At 39.7% G+C, this 23,367-nt stretch overlaps 1 protein-coding gene across 3 annotated transcripts in view; it reads right to left on the bottom strand.

The window, feature by feature from the left end:
- Positions 1–3,602: 3,602 nt before the first annotated feature.
- LOC139749117 (uncharacterized) overlaps positions 3,603–23,367 on the bottom strand; it is a 69,363-nt gene continuing 49,598 nt past the window's right edge. For 2 of the 3 annotated variants that reach the window (XM_071662711.1, XM_071662712.1), the window contains one exon: positions 3,603–10,106. In XM_071662711.1, coding sequence (XP_071518812.1) covers positions 4,350–9,794 — 5,445 coding nt within the window. In that variant the 5' untranslated portion in view covers positions 9,795–10,106 and the 3' untranslated portion in view covers positions 3,603–4,349. The remainder of the gene's footprint in view (positions 10,107–23,367) is intronic. The other variant, XM_071662713.1, reaches the window with a different exon arrangement.

Genomic DNA, 23,367 nt, shown 5'->3' with positions numbered 1-23,367 from the left:
ACCCTTTCATTACTTACTCGATCAAACCACCTCACACCACACATTGTCCTCAAACATCTTATTTCCAGCACATCCACCCTCCTCTGCACAACTCTATCTATAGCCCATGCCTCACAACCATATAACACTGTTGGAACCACTATTCCTTCAAACATACCCATTTTTGCTTTCCAAGATAATGTTCTCGACTTCCACACATCTTTCAACGCTCCCAGAACTTTCGCCACCTCCCCACCCTATGATTCACTTCCGCTTCCATGGTTCCATCCGCTGCAAAATCCACTCCCAGATATCTAAAACACTTCACTTCCTCCAGTTTTTCTCCATTCAAACTTACCTCCCAATTGACTTGTCCCTCAACCCTACTTTACCTAATAACCTTGCTCTTATTCACATTTACTCTCAGCTTTCTTCCTTCACACACTTTACCAAACTCAGTCACCAGCTTCTGCAGTTTCTCACCCGAATCAGCCACCATCGTTGTATCATCAGCGAACAACAACTGACTCACTTCCCAAGCTCTCTCATCCACAACAGACTGAATACTTGCCCCTCTTTCCAAAATCTTGCATTCACCATCCTACCAACCCCATCCAGAAACAGATTAAACAACCATGGAGACATCACACACCCCTGCCGCAAACCAACATTCACTGAGAACCAATCACTTTCCTCTCTTCCTACACGTACACATGCCTTACATCCTTGATAAAAACTTTTCACTGCTTCTAACAACTTGCCTCCTACACCATATATTCTTAATACCTTCCACAGACATCTCTATCAACTCTATCATATGCCTTCTCCAGATCCATAAATGCTACATACAAATACATTTGCTTTTCTAAGTATTTCTCGCATACATTTTTCAAGGCAAACACCTGATCCACACATCCTCTACCACTTCTGAAACCACACTGCTGTTCCCCAATCTGATGCTCTGTACATGCCTTCACCCTCTCAATCAATACCCTCCCATATAATTTCCCAGGAATACTCAACAAACTTATACCTCTGTAATTTGAGCCCTCACTTTTATATCCCTTAGCCTTTGTACAATGGCACTATGCAAGCATTCCGCCAATCCTCAGGCACCTCACCATGAGTCATACATACATTAAATAACCTTACCAACCAATCAACAATACAGTCACCCCCTTTTTTGATACATTACACTGCAATACCATCCAAACCCACTGCCTTGCCAACTTTCATCTTCCGCAAAGCTTTTACTACCTTCTCTCTGTTTACCAAATCATTCTCCCTAATCCTCTCACTTTGCAAACCACCTCGACCAAAACACCCTATATCTGCCACTTTATCATCAAACACATTCAACAAACCTTCAAAATACTCACTCCATCTCCTTCTCACATCACCACTACTTGTTATCACCTCCCCATTGGTCCCCTTCACTGATGTTCCCATTTGTTCCCTTGTCTTACACACTTTATTTACCTCCTTCCAAAACATCTTTTAATTCTCCCTAAAATTTAATGATTCTCACCCCAACTCTCATTTGCCCTCTTTCTCACCTCTTGCACCTTTCTCTTGACCTCCTGCCTCTTTCTTTTATACATCTCCCGCTCTCATTTGCATCATTTCCCTGCAAAAATCATCCAAATGCCTCTCTCTTCTCTTTCACTAATAATCTTACTTCTTCATCCCACCACTCACTACCCTTTCTAAACTGTCCACCTCCCACGCTTCTCATGTCACAAGTATCTTTTGCGCAAGCCACCACTGCTTCCCTAAATACATCCCATTCCTCCCCCACTCCTCTTACATCCTTTGTTTTCACCTTTTTCCATTCTGTACTCAGTCTCTCCTGGTACTCCCTCACACAAGTCTCCTTCCCAAGCTCACTTACTCTCACCACTCTCTTCACCCCAACATTCTCTCTTCTTTTCTGAAAACCTCTACAAATCTTCACCTTTGCTTCCACAAGATAATGATCAGACATCCCTCCAGTTGCACCTCTCAGCACATTAACATCCAAAATTCTCTTTCTCGTGCACCTACCAATTAACACGTAATCCAATAACGCTCTCTGGCCATCTCTCCTACTTATATACATATACCTATGTATATCTCTCTTTTTAAACCAGGTATTCCCAATCACCAGTCCTTTTTCAGCACATAAATCTATAAGCTCTTCACCATTTCCATTTACAACACTGAACACCCCATGTACACCAATTATTCCCTCAACTGCCACATTACTAACCTTTGCATTCAAATCACCCATCACTATAACCCTGTCTTGTGCATCAAAAATACTAACAAACTCAATCAGCTGCTCCCAAATCACTTGCCTCTCATGATCTTTCTTCTCATGCCCAAGTGCATGTGCACCAATAATCACCCATCTCTCTCCATCCACTTTCAGTTTTACTCGTATCAATCTAGAGTTTACTTTTTTACACTCTATCACATACTCCCACCACTCCTGTTTCAGGAGTAGTGCTACTCCTTCTCTTGCTCTTGTCCTCTCACTAATCCCTGACTTTACTCCCAAAACATTCCCAAACCATTCTTCCCCTTTACCCTTGAGCTTCGTTTCACTCAGAGCCAAAACATCCAGGTTCCTTTCCTCAAACATACTACCTATCTCTCCTTTTTTCTCATCTTGGTTACATCCACGCACATTTAGACACCCCAATCTGAGCCTTCAAGGAGGATAAACACTCCCCGCGTGGCTCCTTCTTCTGTTTCCCCCTTTAGAAAGTTAAAATACAAGGAGGGGAGGGTTTCTAGCCCCCTGCTCCCGTCCTCTTTAGTCGTCTTGTATGACACGAGAGGAATGCATGGGAAGTATTCTTTCTCCCTCTCAAAACAAATTTGAGAGAATTCAAAAACTTTTCAAGAACAAAACTGAGGGATGGAACATATGAACTACCATTAGAGGATGAAGGAACTGGAACTGTATGGCCTAGAAAGAAGAGACAAACATGGTAATCTAAGCTTAGTTGAAATATTGAAAGTATAATGGAGAATTATTAAACCTGAAAGCCTATCAAGACAGAAGATACAAACTATGAAATTTCCAAGAATAGAGTGGAACATATCGAATATAACAGATAAGATTATAAACAAACCTACCAAGGAAGCTAAAATGACTATTCAGTATGCTACTTAGAGACATAAGAAACCTACAACTACAAAAACATTCAAAAGACAAATCAACATGTGACTTGAAATCAGTCCCATATGAACCCATACTTGCCCTACCATCATGGCAAAATCTCATTGTAGGTACTTGAAGAAAGGTACTTTAAGTAAATGGCAGTAGAGACATGTGAGACTCTGGGAACTTTATGCATCCTGTACCAGAAACAGACTTGCCGGACACACAGAGATTATGGGGAGCTCCTTCTCTTGGTGACTGCAATATACATGTACTAGAGTAAATATGGCTCCACTATAACTAAAATTTATAATGGCCTTAGGAAGCTTTGAAATGGCCCTGGTTATGTTACTTGATAGAGTTGCTGTTCTGGTCACATATGCATTCCAAACATTTTGCCACAAGCTACATGTGAACCAGTTTGTGGCAAAACCTGGACCTGAGGGGTTTTGTTGGAATATTAAAACAAATGATATCTGCAGTCACATTTTCACTTTCTTTTCCAAGGCACCGGACATGATATACGTCTTTATCACTTTTGACAATTTTACACAAGGTATGAAACAAATGATATACTTCTTTCGTTAAGTGTGGTCATCATTTAAAAATACAAATTAGTGAACTATACATTCATAAAATTCTATGTACTGTACAAAATTTACAAAACTTTCCCAATAAGTGTTTTCCTTGCAGTGATAAGCAAGCTGCTGAATCTATATAAAATAGTAAAAATCATAAAAACCACTTTTGCAATTCCCTTACGATCATGTTAAAAATTCAGCAAAATGTCCTGAAAATTATATACAATGCAGTATTCAATTAAGTCTAACAACCATTATCAAAACTTCAACACTGCTTTCCTGGAAAAAACAAAATAAGGGTTCTCCACCATATGTTTATCAACAATATATACAACAATGTCACTAATTACATTCTCATAAACATACAAAATTAACAAAAATACATCTATAATACCTATTACTTCTCAAATCCTTCACAACAAGAACACCTGACTTCTTAAAACTTCCACTGTGCTTTTTTCCTTTATCTTCATTTTACTTTATTATTCTTTAAATTAACATAGGAACTTGTGTTCTATATCAAGATGTATTTCCTTTACACTACTATGAGGACTTGAAAGGACAATATTCCCTTGCAAACTGTCATTTACCAACCAGGTATTCTTGTATAATACAAATTAGAAGTGTTAATGTATACAAAATTAAATCTCAAATGTACGTATATTCTTTCCGTGTATTCTCATGTGATCTTTAAGCCTCGACGACTGGGTGAAGGCTTTATTACAAGCAAGACACTGGTATGGTTTTTCATTTCTATGTTTTTTGCTGTGATTACTTAAATAAGCTTTTCGACTGAAAGTTAAGCAACACTGATTACACTTGAAAGGCTGTTTTGCAACATGAGTCCCTAAGTGAACTGTGCAGGAACCAGTCCTTTTATAATGTATGTCACAGTCTTTGCAGTACTGGGAAATACTAAAATTTTTCTCTTTAACTGTTCTTTGTTTGGATTCCTGTTGATCTGGCTTAATACTGTCCAATGTACTCAATACTTCATGTCCCATTTTGCTTTCATCATCTTTCAGATCAATATTATCCTTTACTATATGGGATTCTGGCTGAAACAAAATGTCACTTTCACTATTACACCTTTCTCTGAAATTTTTGTTTGTTTCAGTACTTGAGTCAAGAACAGGTGACAATTCCTTACTGCCTTTTCTACTCAATTTTGAACATTTTCTTTTAACCCTTTTAACTGTTTGTGAAGGCTGCTGCTTTAATTCAAGATTTTTTGAAACATCTACTGAATGGTCTTGCATGCCTTTGCACCACATTGCAACATGGTGCTTCAACTTGGAAGATCGAGTAAACACTTTTCCACAAGCTTCGCAGGAATACAATGTATCATAATCTCCATCAGGTGTTTTATGTAGTTTTTTCACCTGCTTATCAACTACTGTATTAGATGCTTTGCTAGACTTTATTCTATCTGGCAGTATACTTGATCTCTTATTCCTTTTATTTTTCAAACGTGTACTTCCTCTTACAGATTTATTACCAACTCTGCCTGCATATTCTTGAGTATGTGTTATACTTCTCTTCACTGGATTTCCTTTATATGAATGTCTGTTTGATTTTGGTTTCATAATTCTATGTTTTTTAATTGTTTTCACATTTTTTGTTGGCCCTCGACTTGACTTTTCAACACTTTCCTCAATTCTTCTGGCTGTGCTATCACTATAAGAATCACTTTCCACACACTGGTTTGGCTGAACTTGACCATCATCATCATCATCATCATCACTACAGCTATCAAAATACTCCTCTTTGACATCTTCCTGTCCTACAAAATTATAATCCTTGTATCTATCATCTATTCTACCATGCTTCACTCTTTGGTGAAATTTTAACGCTGATGCCCTTCTGAAAGGTATCCCACAATCCTCACAAACCTGTTGTGTGTCTCCTCCATGATGCAACAAGTGAGTCTTGTATTCACCGAAGTCTTTCAGTGTTACACTGCAAACCTTGCAGGTAAATATCTTGACAATACTTGCAGGACTGACTTCTGCTGTTTCAGGTGTCCTGTTCCTTTCAGATACTCCTTTTTCATTACCTGGATTTTTCTTTCTCCTAAACTGACATTCATCCTCACTCTTCTCATCCAAGTGAGTATCTAATTCAGTCATGTCTATGCTTTTATCATCACTATCTTCTATGTCCATACAACTTTTCTGGTGTCTCACTAACTGACTACTTAATTTAAAACTGGTTCCACATATACACATATGCTTCTTGATAGAACAAGTATTAATGCCTTCTTTATCTTCCATGCATTTTTTAATATGACTTTTCAACATACAAGACTGAATAAATGAAACTCCACACTTCTTACAGACAAAAGATTTTTTCCGAGTATGACGAAGTTCATGGGAGTTCAAGTGGGCTTTCTGCCTAAAAGCTTCCTCACAGAAGCTGCATTTGTATGGTCGCTCTCCAGTGTGACATCGCTGGTGAGATTTCAGATAGGTTGCAGTGTAGGGTTTTTCACATATATCACAAGTTTTCATTTTAGCTGAAGAATTTTGATTAACATCCTCCTTAAGTTTTTCTTTTCTTGGTCGTCTAGATACAATTTTCTCAAATTGTAATGGCTGCTTAAACTCACTTGGCTGATTATCAAAATCTAAGATTGGCAGATTTCTTTCCCCACTCATAGCATATTCATTATTCTTTATAACATGAGCTTTTTCATTATGAAGGTTTTTAATATGGCGTGTTACTGCAGATCGCTGTGAAAAACATGAACCACACTCTCCACACTTATATGGTTTCATGCCAGTGTGCCTACTCATGTGATCCTTTAAGTGTGTTATTTGTCTAAATGCTCGAGGACAAATATTGCATTTGTATGGTCTTTCTCCTGTATGCATTCTCATGTGACTATGAAGATTAGATGACTGTAAAAATGGCTTATCACACACTTTACATACCCAAATTTTTCTACCTATACTGTTAACATAAGTGGCATAATTCTTTTCACTGAACTCATCTTTTATAGGTTCAGATGTATCTAATAACTGAAATTCTGGTCTTGGACCTTGGCAAGCATCACTCTCTCTATCAGTATCCTTAAATTCTGTTGATTGTTCAATTTCATTTTTCACTTTTATGTCAGACACAGTATCACTGACTGGACTTTCCCCTACTTCAACACAATATCCTTCAGTTTCCATAACCTCCATCTTCTCATTCTTAATAAGTGTGTCATCAAAGTCTGCTACTGGCATCACTTCACTCTTCACATAACCATCTGCATCGGTGACATGTATCACCTCTTGTTTTACTTGACAGTCATTTGCCTCAGTTACATTAATAAATTCCTCATTCACTTTATCACCATCAATTATGTCTTTCTGAATATCTTTTATTGATGGGTTTATAACAACAAAGTCCTTTTCTTCTCCTATTTTGACATTAATACATACATCTGACATTCCACTCTCTGTTAAGCTCATTTCATGTTGGGTGATCCTATGGTTCTGCAGGGAAGAAAGATCTAGGAACCCTGATCCACATATTTCACAAATGCACTTGTGATCTGAATGTTTGAGACTGTGCTTAATCATACTAGTTTTGCTTTTATAACGAATTCCACAAATCTTACATTCATATGGTTCTAATGATATATGAGTTCTCATGTGATCTATCTTGAAGCACTCATTAATAAAAGTCTTTTTGCAGACTTTACAATAAAAATTTCTAACTTTATGTTCTATCACTGGTTTATCCTTTTTTGTGACTACATTCCTACCCTCAGCATGCTTAGTCTTTCTATGAGAATTTAACCTTGAGGACTGGGTAAAAGCAGCATTGCAAATGGTGCAGACATAAGGCCTTTCTCCAGTGTGAATTCTTATGTGAGATCGAAGGTGTGCAATCTGCTTAAAGCCCATTCTACAAAAGTCACAAAAATATGGCCTTTCTCCTGAATGTGTGCGCATGTGAGATATGTAATTTGAAGAAGTTTTACAAACTTTTCCACACTGCTGACAATCATACACCTTCCGGGGCTTCACTCTCTTTTCCTTCAGTTTTTTGTCTTTAACTTTGACTCTCACAGACACAGGTCTCTCACAGCCAGATTTAGGCCTCTTTTGCCTCCTTGGACTGATATGGTCATCATCTGATAATTCATTGCCCTTTGATTTCCTTTTCTTTGGTTTTGTCAACTCTACCTCTCCCAACATTTTAATACCATGAGTCTTTGTTTCCTGGGGATGAATCATAATGGGATCTTCATTTCCTTCTTCTATTACATAGGTTACTTCAGTCAGATGTTCCAGTCCATCATTCCATAAAAGAAGACTTGTGCCATCGGCATGAATCTCTTCTCGTACAACTTGTGAATACCTATGTTCATCATCAGCCAACTCCCCCCGGACATCTTCTGGACATAAGTGTGATTCTTCTTGATAATGATGAATATTATCATCATCATCGTCATGTTGTTCCTGCATCTCTTTTGGACTGCTGTTCATTTCAACCTCAGGTACTTCTACAGGATAGTTACATACATCAACTTCGTGGATTTCTTGGACCACACTTTCATAGGCTTCCTTATGAACATCATCCTTTTTTGAAAATGTTTCAGGAGAATTTTCTACAATAGTTTCATTTCCTGGCACATCCATGGCATGGTTAGCCACTTGCAGTGGTACTGATATCATGCTGTCACTGGAGTTTGTTGAATCAGATATCAATGTGATGTCTTTGTTTCTCAGTGAAGGTGGTAAAACAATAAAAAATCCTTTCCCATGTTCATCTTGGGTTTCCAAAACAGTTCCACTTACTAATGCTGCTCGCACATGATCAGGATGCACAACACTGCCAAGGTTCTGTATATTGTCACACAAGCTAGATGCTAAACTTTCCTTCACTCTATTTTGTGAACATTTCTCTACAGGACCAAGTATTACTTCGCTTCTCCCAGTCTCATTACTATCAACTGTTGAAGGGATGTAAATATTACTATCTGATTTTGCTGTGCCTGGTATGCTGGATGTGATCCTTCTAATATGTAACTGTTCTTCATAAGAAACTGTATTATTTTGTGTTTTGTGCACAGCATTTGGTGTATTTTTTGTTCCAGCTGAATTTGATACAATTTCTGAACTTGGGGTATTCCTGTTCTTACTGGCGGCTACTTCAGCGGGTGGTGTAGATTTTAAGGCTTCATGCGCTGTCTTGTTAAACACATACAAGTAATCGTGCTTCTTAGTATGAACTTTACGATGCAAAGATAAACCAGCCAACCGTGAAAACTCTTGTCCACATTCCTCACACTCAAATGGGCCTACATTAATATGAACCCCTTTATGCTTTTGTAGAGTAACCTTTTCTCGAAAATTTACTCCACATTCATCACATTTAAATCGTCTCTCCCCAGTATGTATCATTCTATGAAACTTTAATCTTGTTGCATTAGAAAACATATGGCCACATTTCTCACACTGGTATGGCTTTTCACCAGTATGGGTTCTCATGTGCATTATCATATGCATCTTTTCATAGGTAGAATGATTACATATGTTACATGAATATGGTTTGATTCCAGAATGCTTTTTCTTGTGTAAATTCAAAGATGACTTCTGAACAAATGTTGAGCCACATTCATCACACTCAAAAGGACGTTCTCCTGTGTGTGTTCGTCTGTGATCTGTTAAGTGATGTCTCTGTCTAAATGCCTTTTGGCATATGATACATTTATATGGTTTTTCTCCAGAATGTGTCATCATGTGCTTTTTGAAATTTGCAGATGACTGTGATATCAAGTTGCACTTTTCACAAGGATAAGTCTTCTCTTTTATCTTCCTTTTTTCTCCCTGGATCCTGTTAGCTACTGTAACATCTTTTAATGCTGAAGATAATTTCATATCATTATCCTCATACCCTTTATCAGGATCATCAACAGCTTCTTCCTTCAGCATAATGTCTTCATGCACAGACCCTGATGACATCCTGATGTTTTGTAATGGGTTTGACTCATGTACAACACAAGCCTTGCCTGGAAATTTATAAACTGATTTTTCCTCACAACGGTCCTGAATAGTTAGCTCAGTCTGAAATATTCTTTCTATTACCATAATGCTCACTTATGTCTATCTAATTTTCTGAAGTTTACAAATGAACTAACACTTGTGTCAAGAGTATGTAACACTGTAATTACATAATTGTACGGTACAGGTAGGGAGTTTTACACTCATAGGACCCTATCTCTTGAATACTCTCTACTATTGAACAACCTTTCAAATTTATGTATGTTGTCTGCATTAATCATGTCCTCAGTCAATCTGTTCTATTCATCAATTCTGTGAAGTCCACAGCAAGTTAGTTTGTCTTGATAACTACCATGCCACATTCTTGTATGACGTCCATATCTGAAATATTTCTCTCATCTGTAAATAAAATAATTCCATCTTATTCTTGCCCTACGCCACAATGTTAGTTCACTACTCTTCTATAGGTATTACTTTGGTCTTTTGTTTATGAGAGCTGACTGCTTGTGTGCCCCTACACTAGCTAGGCCATGCAATACTCAAAAAGCTGCTGCATTACATGATTATTGTGAGGCCACTGCCAACTCAAGTTGTGCTGTTTTGATACCTATTTCTTTCCCTACACCTCAAAACTTTGGAACTCTCTACCTTCTTATGTCTTTCCCAATAACTATGACCTGGCACAAGTTTTTCACATCCACCAAAATTAGTAAATACTTTCCCTTGTCTCTTCTTTTTCCAATTCATTAAGTTTCTATATTTCAATTAAGGCCCAGCCTTGATACGGACTTTAGTCAATGACTGGAGCCTCAAAAAAAAATACTTGATCACTATTCCCCATGCTAGCAAGGTAGTGACAGGGATAGTCAAAGAAAGGATGCATTCACTCACTTCCATTCTCTACCTGTCATACACAATGTGCCAAAACCACAGCCCCCTATCACAATAAGGTAGCACAGACCTTTCCACGGTTTCCCCTGGCCACTTCAAAAGTCCTGGTTCAGTCCATTGACAGCATGTTGACCCCTGTACACCAAAGTGTTACAATTCACTCTATCCAATGCACCACCTTTCACCCTCCTCCATGTTCAGAGCCAGATCACTCAAAATCTTTTTCACGCCATCCTTCCATCGAAAATTGGTCTCCTCGTCCAGAGCAGGAATGTATATCCTCTTTGTCAATCTCTTCCCACTCATTCTCTCTACATATCCAAACCATTTCAGCACACTCTCTTCAGCTCTGTCAACCAAACTCTTTTTATTATTGCACCTCTCTCTTATCCTTTTATTACTTACCCAAACCACCTCACACAACATATCGTCCTTTAACAGTTTATTTCCAACACATCCACCCCCTCTGCACATCCATATCTATAGCCCATGCCTTGCACTAATACAACATTGTTGGGACTACTATACTATCCAGCATACCCATTTTTGCCCTCCCAGATGACAAACCTCTCCTTCCACATATTTTTCAATGCTCCCAGAACCTTTGCCTCCTCACCCACCCTATGATTCACTTCTGCATGCATGGTTCTATTTGTTGCTATGTCCAAACCCAGGTATCTAAAGCACTTAAACTCCTCCAAATTTTCTCTACTCAAACTCACACCCCCAACTAACCTGTGCCTCTAACCTGCTAAACCTAATAACCTTGCCTTTGTTCATATTTACTCCCTCCCTCCTTTCACACACTTCCAAACTCAGTCATCAACTTCTGTGGTTTCTCACTCGAATCTACCACAAGTGCTGTATCATAAGCAAACAACAAATGACTAACTTTCCAAGCCCACTAATCCTTTAAGTGCTGTATCATAAGCAAACAACAAATGACTAACTTTCCAAGCCCACTAATCCTTTATCTCTCTATATCACTGATGCCCATTCTCTCCAGGAACTCCCATCAATGAGGTGGCCACAGCAAAAGTCTCCACTTGTCCCTGTCCTTAAAAAGCCTCCCTTGCACAGACCATTCCATTCATTCTTCCACCATCTCTCTCTCTCCAGTATTCTTCCACTCCATTTCTCCCCATTACAGGTAAATTTTCTTTCACACCAACCTCTTTAATCATACAATCATAAACTCTCCTTGTAAACCCCCCATCTTGCATTCTTTCCAAATGCCCATACCACCTCAGAGTATAACTTTTCATCCACTCTACCAGTCCACAAATCATTCCCTTTACATTCCTTGTCATACAAAATCTCTCATACACCACATCACTTCTTTCTTCATTTCATTTAGTCATACCATGTACTCCTCCCAAATGGCTCAGTTCCACAGCCAGGATTCTTGATTTCTGTGACTCATTCTATGTCAATGTTTTATTTGGTTTCTTACTGTGACTCATTCTATGTCAATGTTCTATTAAGGGACCAAATGACTCTTTTACCCTCTGCTACTTAACTCTTCTTCCAAATCACCAAACTCATCCAAGATAGCTCCTAAATACTTAAATTCTGTCAGTTCTTCTGATCTTTCTTTCCCATATCTATAACACAGTTTAGTACAATTTCTCCTTTTCACTTTATAGGGCTTTGCAAAATCTATACTTTCACTCTGTTTCCTTTCAAACACCATTACTTTACTTTTACTCACATTTATCTTCAATTGCCCAAACACACAACCTTCTACAATTTCTCTTCACTCTCAGCAAACAACATAGTATCATCAAAAAACAAACTTTTCACTCACCACTATACCTCACCATCAAAATCCATCTCTACACCCTCTTTCCCTAGCTCTTCTTTCATCTCTCTAATCACTCCATCCATAAATATGTTAAAAAGCCATAGTGACATCATGCATGTTTACCAAAACTTTCTCTCAACTCTCCATCCACTCTTACATGTGCATTTGCTACTCTATAGAAGGCTTTCACACCGTCCATCAGTTGTCCCCCTACCCGATCTATTCTTAACATGTTACATAAAGCATTCCACTGGACTTTGTCATACGCTTTTTCCAGACTCATAAACAGATACATACAGCTTTTTACCTTTTGCTAGATACTTTTCCCATCATTTTCAACAAAAAATCTGATCCACACATCCCCAACCTTTCCTAATGCCCCCTTGCTCTTCATTTACTTTGCATTCAGTGAGTTCCAAAACTATATCAATCAGCACTTGTGCATAAACTTTTCCTAATACACATAACAGACTTACTCCCCTGAAATTACTACATACATCCTTAGCACCTTTTCCTTTAAATAATGCAACAATAGTAGTTTTCACCTGATCCTCAGGCACAAACTTCTGTTTCCAATCTACATATCAAATGCATTCACTCTATCACTTTCTCTACCATACTTAAAAATTTCAGCTATTATCCCATCCACTCCAGGTCCCTTTCCTACCTTCAACCTCATTACCACCCTCTTTACCTCCCTTCACACAATAGGCCATTACTCATACATCCTCAATGCTAACTCATCTCCCACATTTGGGTACTTCAAAATGCTCTTTCCATTTTTCTCATTTTGATTTAGCAACTTACTTCCTTACTTCTCACATTAACACTCCCATTCTTACATCCACCTCTTCCCTTTTTCATCTCCTTCCAGTACAATTTCATATTTCCCTGAACTTTTCACACAACTTTCTTCCAAAATCTTCATATACTCTTTCTTAGCTTTCCTCTACCAGCTTCATAACATTCTGCTTACACATCTTATATTCTTCCCTCCTTTGCTGTAATTTCACAGGAACATTCTTTCAAGCAACATACCACATGCTTTTTTCTTCATTTTCATAGCATTTCTAATCTCATCTATTCACCATGCATTTACTCTTTTATTCATATATCTCACAACCCTATATCCAACTCCTATTTCTACAACTTTTAACAGTCTTTTCAAAACATTTTAAATGCATTTTTCACACATGACTGCATCCGCACATTTACTGCACTTTTATCTAACCTTTCAGTCACCCTTATTTTATACTCCTCCCTTCATTAATTCTGATTAATCTTCTCACTTGCCAACAGTTCTACCTCTTCATTCTTCCTTATACCATACCTCCACTTCTCCCTGATCCTCACCTACACAAGAACTGCAAAATGGTCAGAGACTCCACAGAATCCTTTCACACTCAAACATCCAGCACAATCTTTCTCTACCTTTCTTCCACTGTCAAATAGTCGATCAAACCCTTTCATTCTTCTCTTCCATCACTTCTCATCCCATATACTTATAAATAATCTTGTGCTGCAAAAAGTTATCTGTCAGGAATAACTCCCACTCAGCACAGATATCCACAAGATAACCTCCATTCTCATTTATTTCAGGCACTTCCCATTCACCAACTATCATGCCAATTTCATCATATCCCATCTCATTCATATCAACCATTACAACTAATTTTTTCTCTCCTCAAAACCGTTTATACAGTCATTCAAATTTTTCCAGAAACATTTCATTTCATTGTTACCTCACAGAGTCTTTATATTCACAGGCACATGTACACATACTCATGTAAACTTTGAAAATCCACACATATACACATACTCATGTAAACTTTGAAAATCCAATCTTTCCTTTAACCCACACTATTTTTTCATCCATTCCATCCACGCTCTGTAACACCTTCCCAAACTCTCGGTGATAAGACAATTACACAGCCTTCTTCCCAACATCCCTGATAATTCTTATTCAAGCCTGTCAATACCAATCCTTCCATGCCCTCCCACAACTTACATTCATCGTTTCAATTTTCACTCCCAAACACCCTCCCCAAGGATACTGGTTTCCCCAGTCCTCAGCACATCCAAACTATAACTTTTAAATTTCTCCACAAGCTCCCTCCTTTTACTGTCATCAGTCATCCCATTAATATTCAAAGCCATCACCTTCAACTGCTCATCCCTTTTGCTCTCCAGCATAACTGGTGGACTCCAGTGCCACTTCTTTGCATTTATCACCTCACACATGACAAGTCACTGGCACAGCAACTCCAGTGTAGTGTATCCCAGTGGCAGCAGGGCTCTCATACTGACCAAAAAACTAAAACCTCAGCACACCTCAAGTGTTTGTCTGTTCAGAAAAATAAAATACTGTTGCCTTCATGGAGTTGGACATCACATCCCCCTCCTGTCCCATCCCAAACAAGGTCACCATGAGGAGGGGTCAGACTTGGATACTACAGAGAACCAGTGTGTCCTCTTGACGCACTGAAATTCAAACATTTTCCAATTTTTGAGCCCTTACGACAGTTTCAGCACCTCCTAACCTCACTGGTTACAATACTGTGACTGCATACTTGCCACTCTCTCCATAACTCTTGTATTTATCTCTCTCATCAATCCATCCATAAACAAATTAAACAGCCAGGATGACATCACAAACCTGAGCCAAAGACAAACCTTCCTTTGGAACCATCAACCTCCTCTTTTCCTATTTGTACAAACACTGTACTTGAAAATAAAAAATCTTCATGCTGCTTCTAGTAGCTCTCCTCCCACACCATACATTCTTAAGGCATCTCTATCAACACTATCATATACTTTCTCCAAATCCATTATATATTTTATTTTGCTTTGTCGCTGTCTCCCGCGTTAGCGAGGTAGCGCAAGGAAACAGACGAAAGAATGGCCCAACCCGCCAACATACACATGTATATACATACATGTCCACACGCGCACAATATACATACATGTACATCTCAATGTACACATATATATACACACACAGACATATACATATATACACATGTACATAATTCATACCGTCTGCCTTTATTTGTTCCCATCGCCACCTCGCCACACATGGAATAACAACCCCCTCCCCCCTCATGTGTGCGAGGTAGCGCTAGGAAAAACACCAAAGGCCCCATTCGTTCACACTCAGTCTCTAGCTGTCATGTAATAATGCACCGAAACCACAGCTCCCTTTCCACATCCAGGCCCCACACACTTTGCATGGTTTACCCCAGAAGCTTCACATGCCCTGGTTCAATCCATTGACAGCACGTCGACCCCGGTATACCACATCGTTCCAATTCACTCTATTCCTTGCATACCTTTCACCCTCCTGCATGTTCAGGCCCCGATCACTCAAAATCTTTTTCACTCCATCTTTCCACCTCCAATTTGGTCTCCCACTTCTCCTCGTTCCCTCCACCTCTGACACATATATCCTCTTGGTCAATCTTTCCCCACTAATTCTCTCCATGTGACCAAACCATTTCAAAACACCCTCTTCTGCTCTCTCAACCACACTCTTTTTATTTCCACACATCTCTCTCACCCTTACATTACTTACTCGATCAAACCACCTCACACCACATATTGTCCTCAAACATCTCATTTCCAGCACATCCATCCTCCTGCGCACAACTCTATCCATACCCCATGCCTCGCAACCATACAACATTGTTGGAACCACTATTCCTTCAAACATACCCATTATTGCTTTCCGAAATAATGTTCTCGACTTCCAAACATTCTTCAAGGCTCCCAGAATTTTCGCCCCCTCCCCCACCCTATGATTCACTTCCGCTACCATGGTTCCATCCGCTGCCAGATCCACTCCCAGGTATCTAAAACACTTCACTTCCTCCAGCTTTTCTCCATTTAAACTTACCTCCCAATTGACTTGACCCTCAACCCTACTGTACCTAATAACCTTACTCTTATTCACATTTACTCTTAACTTTCTTATTTCACACATTTTACCAAACTCAGTCACAAGCTTCTGCAGTTTCTTACATGATTCAGCCACCAGCGCTGTATCATCAGCGAACAACAACTGACTCACTTCCCAAGCTCTCTCATCCACAACAGACTGCATACTTGCCCCTCTTTCCAAAACTCTTGCATTCATCTCCCTAACAACCCCATCCATAAACAAATTAAACAACCATGGAGACATCACACACCCCTGCCGCAAACCTACATTCACTGAGAACCAATCACTTTCCTCTCTTCCTACACGTACACATGCCTTACATCCTCGATAAAAACTTTTCACTGCTTCTAACGACTTGCCTCCCACACCATATATTCTTAATACCTTCCACAGAGCATCTCTATCAACTCTATCATATGCCTTCTCCAGATCCATAAATGCTACATACAAATCCATTTGTTTTTCTAAGTATTTCTCGCATACATTCTTCAAAGCAAACACCTGATCCACACATCCTCTACCACTTCCGAAACCACACTGCTCTTCCCCAATCTGATGCTCTGTACATGCCTTCACCCTCTCAATCAATACCCTCCCATATAATTTACCAGGAATACTCAACAAACTTATACCTCTGTAATTTGAGCACTCACTCTTATCCCCTTTGCCTTTCTACAATGGCACTATGCAAGCATTTCGCCAATCCTCTGGCACCTCACCATGAGTCATACATACATTAAATAACCTTACCAACCAGTCAACAATACAGTCACCCCCTTTTTTAATAAATTCCACTGCAATGCCATCCAAACCTGCTGCTTTGCCGGCTTTCATCTTCCGTAAAGCTTTTACTACCTCTTCTCTATTTACCAAATCATTTTCCCTAACCCTCTCACCTTGCACACCACCTCGACCAAGACACCCCACATCTGCCACTCTATCATCAAACACATTCAACAAACCTTCAAAATACTCACTCCATCTCCTTCTCACATCACCACTACTTGTTATCACCTCCCCATTAGCGCCCATCACTGAAGTTCCCATTTGCTCCCTTGTCTTACGCACTTTATTTACCTCCTTCCAAAACATCTTTTTATTCTCCCTGAAAATTAATGATACTCTCTCACCCCAACTCTCATTTGCCCTTTTTTTCACCTCTTGCACCTTTCTCTTGACCCCTGCCTCTTTCTTTTATACCTCTCACACTCATTTGCATTTTTTCCCTGCAAAAATCGTTCAAATGCCTCTCTCTTCTCTTTCGCTAATAATCTTACTTCTTCATCCCACCACTCACTACCTTTTCTAGTCAACCCACCTCCCACGCTTCTCATGCCACAAGCATCTTTTGCGCAAGCCATCACTGCTTCCCTAAATACATCCCATTCCTCCCTCACTCCCCTTACATCCTTTGCTCTCACCTTTTTCCATTCTGTACTCAGTCTCTCCTGGTACTTCCTCACACAAGGCTCCTTCCCAAGCTCACTTACTCTCACCACTCTGTTCACCCCAACATTCTCTCTTCTTTTCTGAAAACCCCCACAAATCTTCACCTTTGCTTCCACAAGATAATGACCAGACATCCCTCCAGTTGCACCTCTCAGCACATTAACATCCAAAAGTCTCTCTTTCATGCGTCTATCAATTAACACGTAATCCAATAACGCTCTCTGGCCATCTCTCCTACTTACATACGTATACTTATGTATATCTTGCTTTTTATACCAGGTATTCCCAATCACCAGTCCTTTTTCAGCACATAAATCTACAAGCTCTTCACCATTTCCATTTACAACACTGAACACTCCATGTATACCAATTATTCCCTCAACTGCCACATTACTCACCTTTGCATTCAAATCACCCATCACTATAACCCGGTCTCGTGCATCAAAACCACTAACACACTCATTCAGCTGCTCCCAAAACACTTGCCTCTCATGATCTTTCTTCTCATGCCCAGGTGCATATGCACCAATAATCACCCATCTCTCTCCATCAACTTTCAGTTTTACCCATATCAATCTAGAGTTTACTTTCTTACACTCTATCACATACTCCCACAACTCATGATTCAGGAGTAGTGCTACTCCTTCCCTTGCTCTTGTCCTCTCACTAACCCCTGACTTTACTCCCAAGACATTCCCAAACCACTCTTCCCCTTTACCCTTTAGCTTCGTTTCACTCAGAGCCAAAACATCCAGGTTCCTTTCCTCAAACATACTACCTATCTCTCCTTTTTTCTCATCTTGGTTATATCCACACACATTTAGGCACCCCAATCTGAGCCTTCGAGGAGGATGAGCACTCCTCGCGTGACTCCTTCTTCTGTTTCCCCTTTTAGAAACTTAAAATACAAAGAGGGGAGGGTTTCTGGACCCCCGCTCCCGTCCCCTTTAGTCGCCTTCTACGACACGTGAGGAATGCGTGGGAAGTATTCTTAATCCCCTATCCCCAGGAATAATATATATATATATATATATATATATATATATATATATATATATATATATATATATATATACATATATATATATATATATATATATATATATATATATATATATATACATATATATATATATATATAAATATCTATATATATATATATATATATATATATATATATATATATATATATATATATATATATATATATATATATATATATTTATTTATTTTGCTTTGTCGCTGTCTCCCGTGTTTGCGAGGTAGCGCAAGGAAACAGACGAAAGAAATGGCCCAACCCACCCCCATACACATGTATATACATACACATCCACACATGCAAATATACATACCTATACATCTCAATGTACATATATATATACACACACAGACACATACATATATACCCATGCACACAATTCACACTGTCTGCCTTTATTCATTCCCATCGCCACCTCGCCACACATGGAATACCATCCCCCTCCCCCTCTCATGTGTTCGAGGTAGCGCTAGGAAAAGACAACAAAGGCCCCACTCGTTCACACTCAGTCTCTAGCTGCCATGCAATAACGCCCAAAACCACAGCTCCCTTTCCACATCCAGGCCTCACACAACTTTCCATGGTTTACCCCAGACGCTTCACATGCCCTGATTCAATCCACTGACAGCACGTCAACCCTGGTATACCACATCGATCCAATTCACTCTATTCCTTGCCCGCCTTTCACCCTCCTGCATGTTCAGGCCCCAATCACTCAAAATCTTTTTCACTCCACCTTTCCACCTCCAATTTGGTCTCCCACTTCTCCTCGTTCCCTCCACCTACGACACATTTCAAAACACCCTCTTCTGCTCTCTCAACCACACACTTTTTATTACCAAACATCTCTCTTACCCTTTCATTCCTTACTCGAGCAAACCACCTCACACCACATATTGTCCTCAAACATCTCATTACCAGCACATCCACTCTCCTCTGCACAAGTCTATCTATAGCCCACGCCTCGCAACCATATAACATTGTTGGAGCCACTATTCCTTCAAACATACCCATTTTTGCTTTCCAAGATAATGTTCTTGACTTCCACACATTCTTCAAGGCTCCCAGAACTTTCACCCCCTCCCCCACCCTATGATTCACTTCCGCTTCCATGGTTCCATCCGCTGCCAAATCCACTCCCAGATATCTAAAACACTTCCTCCAGTATTTCTCCATTCAAACTTACCTCCCAATTGACTCGTCCCTCAATCCTACTGTACCTAATAACCTTACTCTTATTCACATTTACTCTCAGCTTTCTTCTTTCAATCACTTTACCAAACTCAGTCACCAGCTTCTGCAGTTTCTCACATGAATCAGCCACCAGTGCTGTATCATCAGTAAACAACAACTGACTCACTTCCCAAGCTCTCTCATCCACAACAGGCTGTATACTTGCCCCTCTTTCCAAAACTCTTACATTTACCTCCCTAACAACCCCATCCATAAACAAATTAAATAACCATGGAGACATCACGCACCCCTGCCGCAAACCTACATTCACTGAGAACCAATCACTTTCCTCTCTTCCTATACGTACACATGCCTTACATCCTCGATAAAAACTTTTCATTGCTTCTAACAACTTACCTCCCACACCATATATTCTTAATACCTTCCACAGAGCATCTCTATCAACTCTATCATATGCCTTCTCCAGATCCATAAATGCTACATACAAATCCATTTGCTTTTCTAAGTATTTCTCACATACATTCTTCAAAGCAAACACCTAATCCACACATCCTCTACCACTTCTGAAACCACACTGCTCTTCTCCAATCTGATGCTCTGTACATGCCTTCACCTCTCAATCAATACCCTCCCATACAATTTCCTAGGAATACTCAACAAACTTATACCCCTGTAATTTGAGCACTCACTCTTATCCCCTTTGCCTTTGTACAATGGCACTATGCAAGCACTCAGCCAGTCCTCAGGCACCTCACAATGAGTCATACATACACTGAATAACCTTATAACCAGTCAACAATACATTCACCCCTTTTTTCAATAAATTCCACTGCAATACCATCCAAACCCGCTGCCTTGCCAGCTTTCATCTTCTGCAAAGCTGTTACTACCTCTTCTCTGTTTACCAAATCATTCTCCCTAACCCTCTCACTTTGCACACGCCTTGATCAAAACACCCAATTTCTGCAACTCTATCATCAAACACATTCAACAAACCTCCAAAATACTCACTCCATCTCCTTCTCACATCACCACTACTTGTTATCACCTCCCCATTAGCCCCCTTCACTGAAGTTCCCATTTGTTCCCTTGTCTTATGCACTTTATTTACCTCCTTCCAAAACATCTTTCTATTCTCCCTAAAATTTAATGATACTCTCTCACCCCAACCCTCATTTGCCCTCTTTTTTGCATCTTGCACCTTTCTCTTGACCTCCTGCCTCTTTCTTTTATACATCTCCGATTCATTTGCATTATTTCCCTGCAAAAATCATCCAAATGCCTCTCTCTTCTCTTTCACTAATAATCTTAATTCTACATTTCACCACTCACTACCCTTTCTAATCTGCCCACCTCCCATCCTTCTCATGCCACAAGCATCTTTTGCACAAGCCATCACTGCTTCCCTAAATATATCCCATTCTTCTCCCACTCCCCTTATGTCCTTTGTTCTCACCTTTTTCCATTCTGTACTCAGTCCCTCCTGGTACTTCCTCAAACAAGTCTCCTTCCCAAGCTCACTTACTCTCACCACTCTCTTCACCCCAACATTCTCTCTGCTTTTCTGAAAACCTCTACAAATCTTCACCTTCACCTCCACAAGTTAATGATCAGACATCCCTCCAGATGCACCTCTCAACATATCAACATCCAAAACTCTCTTTTGCGCGCCGATCAATAAGCTCATAATCCAATAACGCTCTCTGGCCATCTCTCCTACTTATATATATATATACTTATATATATATATATATCTCTTTTTAAACCAGGTATTTCCAATCACCTCTCCTTTTTCAGCACATAAATCTACAAGCTCTTCACCATTTCCATTTACAACACTGAACAACCCATGTACACCAATTATTCCCTCAACTGCCACATTACTCACCTCTGCATTCAAATCTCCCATCACTATAACCCTGTCTCGTGCATCAAAACTCCTAACACACTCACTCAGCTGCTCCCAAAACACTTGCCTCTCATGATCTTTCTTCTCATGCCCAGGAGCATATGCACCGATAATCACCCATCTCTCTCCCAATTTCAGTTTTACCCTTATCAATCTAGAGTTTACTTTCTTACACTCTATCACATACTCCCACCACTTCTGTTTCAGGGGTAGTTCTACTCCTTCCCTTCCTCTTGTCCTCTCACTAACCTCTGACTTTAATCCCTTCCTTGTATTTTAACTTTCTAAATGGGGAAACAGAAGGAGTAATGTGGGGAGTGCTCATTCTCCTCGAAGGCTCAGATTGGGGTGTCTAAATGTGTGTGAATGTAACCAAGATTAGAAAAAAGGAGAGATAGGTAGTATGTTTGAGGAAAGGAACCAGGATGTTTTGGCTCTGAGTGAAACAAAGCTCAAGGGTAAAGGGGAAGAGTGGTTTACGAAAATATATTCTTTCTTTTTTCTTTTCTTTTAAGCTATTCGCCATTTCCCACATTAGCGAGGTAGCGTTAAGAACAGAGGACTGGGCCTTTGTGGAAATATCCTCACCTGGCCCTCCTCTGTTCCTTCGTTTGGAAAATTAAAAAAAAACGAGAGGGGAGGATTTCCAGCTTCCCGCTCCCTCCCCTTTTAGTCGCCTTCTACGACACGCAGGGAATACGTGGGAAGTATTCTTAATCCCCTATCCCCAGGGATAATATATATATATATATAAATGGAAAACAGAAGGAGTCAAGAGGGCGAGTGCTCATCCTCCTCATAGACTCAGATTGGGGTGTCTAAATGTGTGTGGATGTAACCAAGATGTGAAAAAAGGAGAGGTAGGTAGTATGTTCGAGGAAAGGAACCTGAATGTTTTGGCTCTGAGTGAAACGATGCTCAAGGGTAAAGGGGAGGAGTGGTTTGGGAATGTCTTGGGAGTAAAGTCAGGGGTTAGTGAGAGGACAAGAGCAAGGGAAGGAGTAGCACTACTCCTGAAACAGGAGTAGTGGGAGTATGTGATAGAGTGTAAATTCTCGATTAATATGGGTAAAACTGAAAGTTGATGGAGAGAGATGCGTGATTATTGGTGCATATGCACCTGGGCATGAGAAGAAAGATCATGAGAGGCAAGTGTTTTGGGAGCAGCTGAATGAGTGTGTTAGTGGTTTTGATGCACAAGACCGGGTTATAGTGATGGGTGATTTGAATGCAAAGGTGAGTAATGTGGCAGTTGAGGGAATAACTGGTATACATGGGGTGTTCAGTGTTGTAAATGGAAATGGTGAAGAGCTTGTAGATTTATGTGCTGAAAAAGGACTGGTGATTGGGAATACCTGGTTTAAAAAGCAAGATATACATAAGTATACGTATGTAAGTAGGAGAGATGGCCAGAGAGCGTTATTGGGTTACGTGTTA

The sequence above is a fragment of the Panulirus ornatus genome, chromosome 6 (genome assembly GCF_036320965.1).
Source record: "Panulirus ornatus isolate Po-2019 chromosome 6, ASM3632096v1, whole genome shotgun sequence".
Lineage (NCBI taxonomy): Eukaryota > Metazoa > Arthropoda > Malacostraca > Decapoda > Palinuridae > Panulirus > Panulirus ornatus.
The sequence above is the reverse complement of the archived record's forward strand: the minus strand, read 5'-3'. Positions and strand labels throughout refer to the sequence as shown.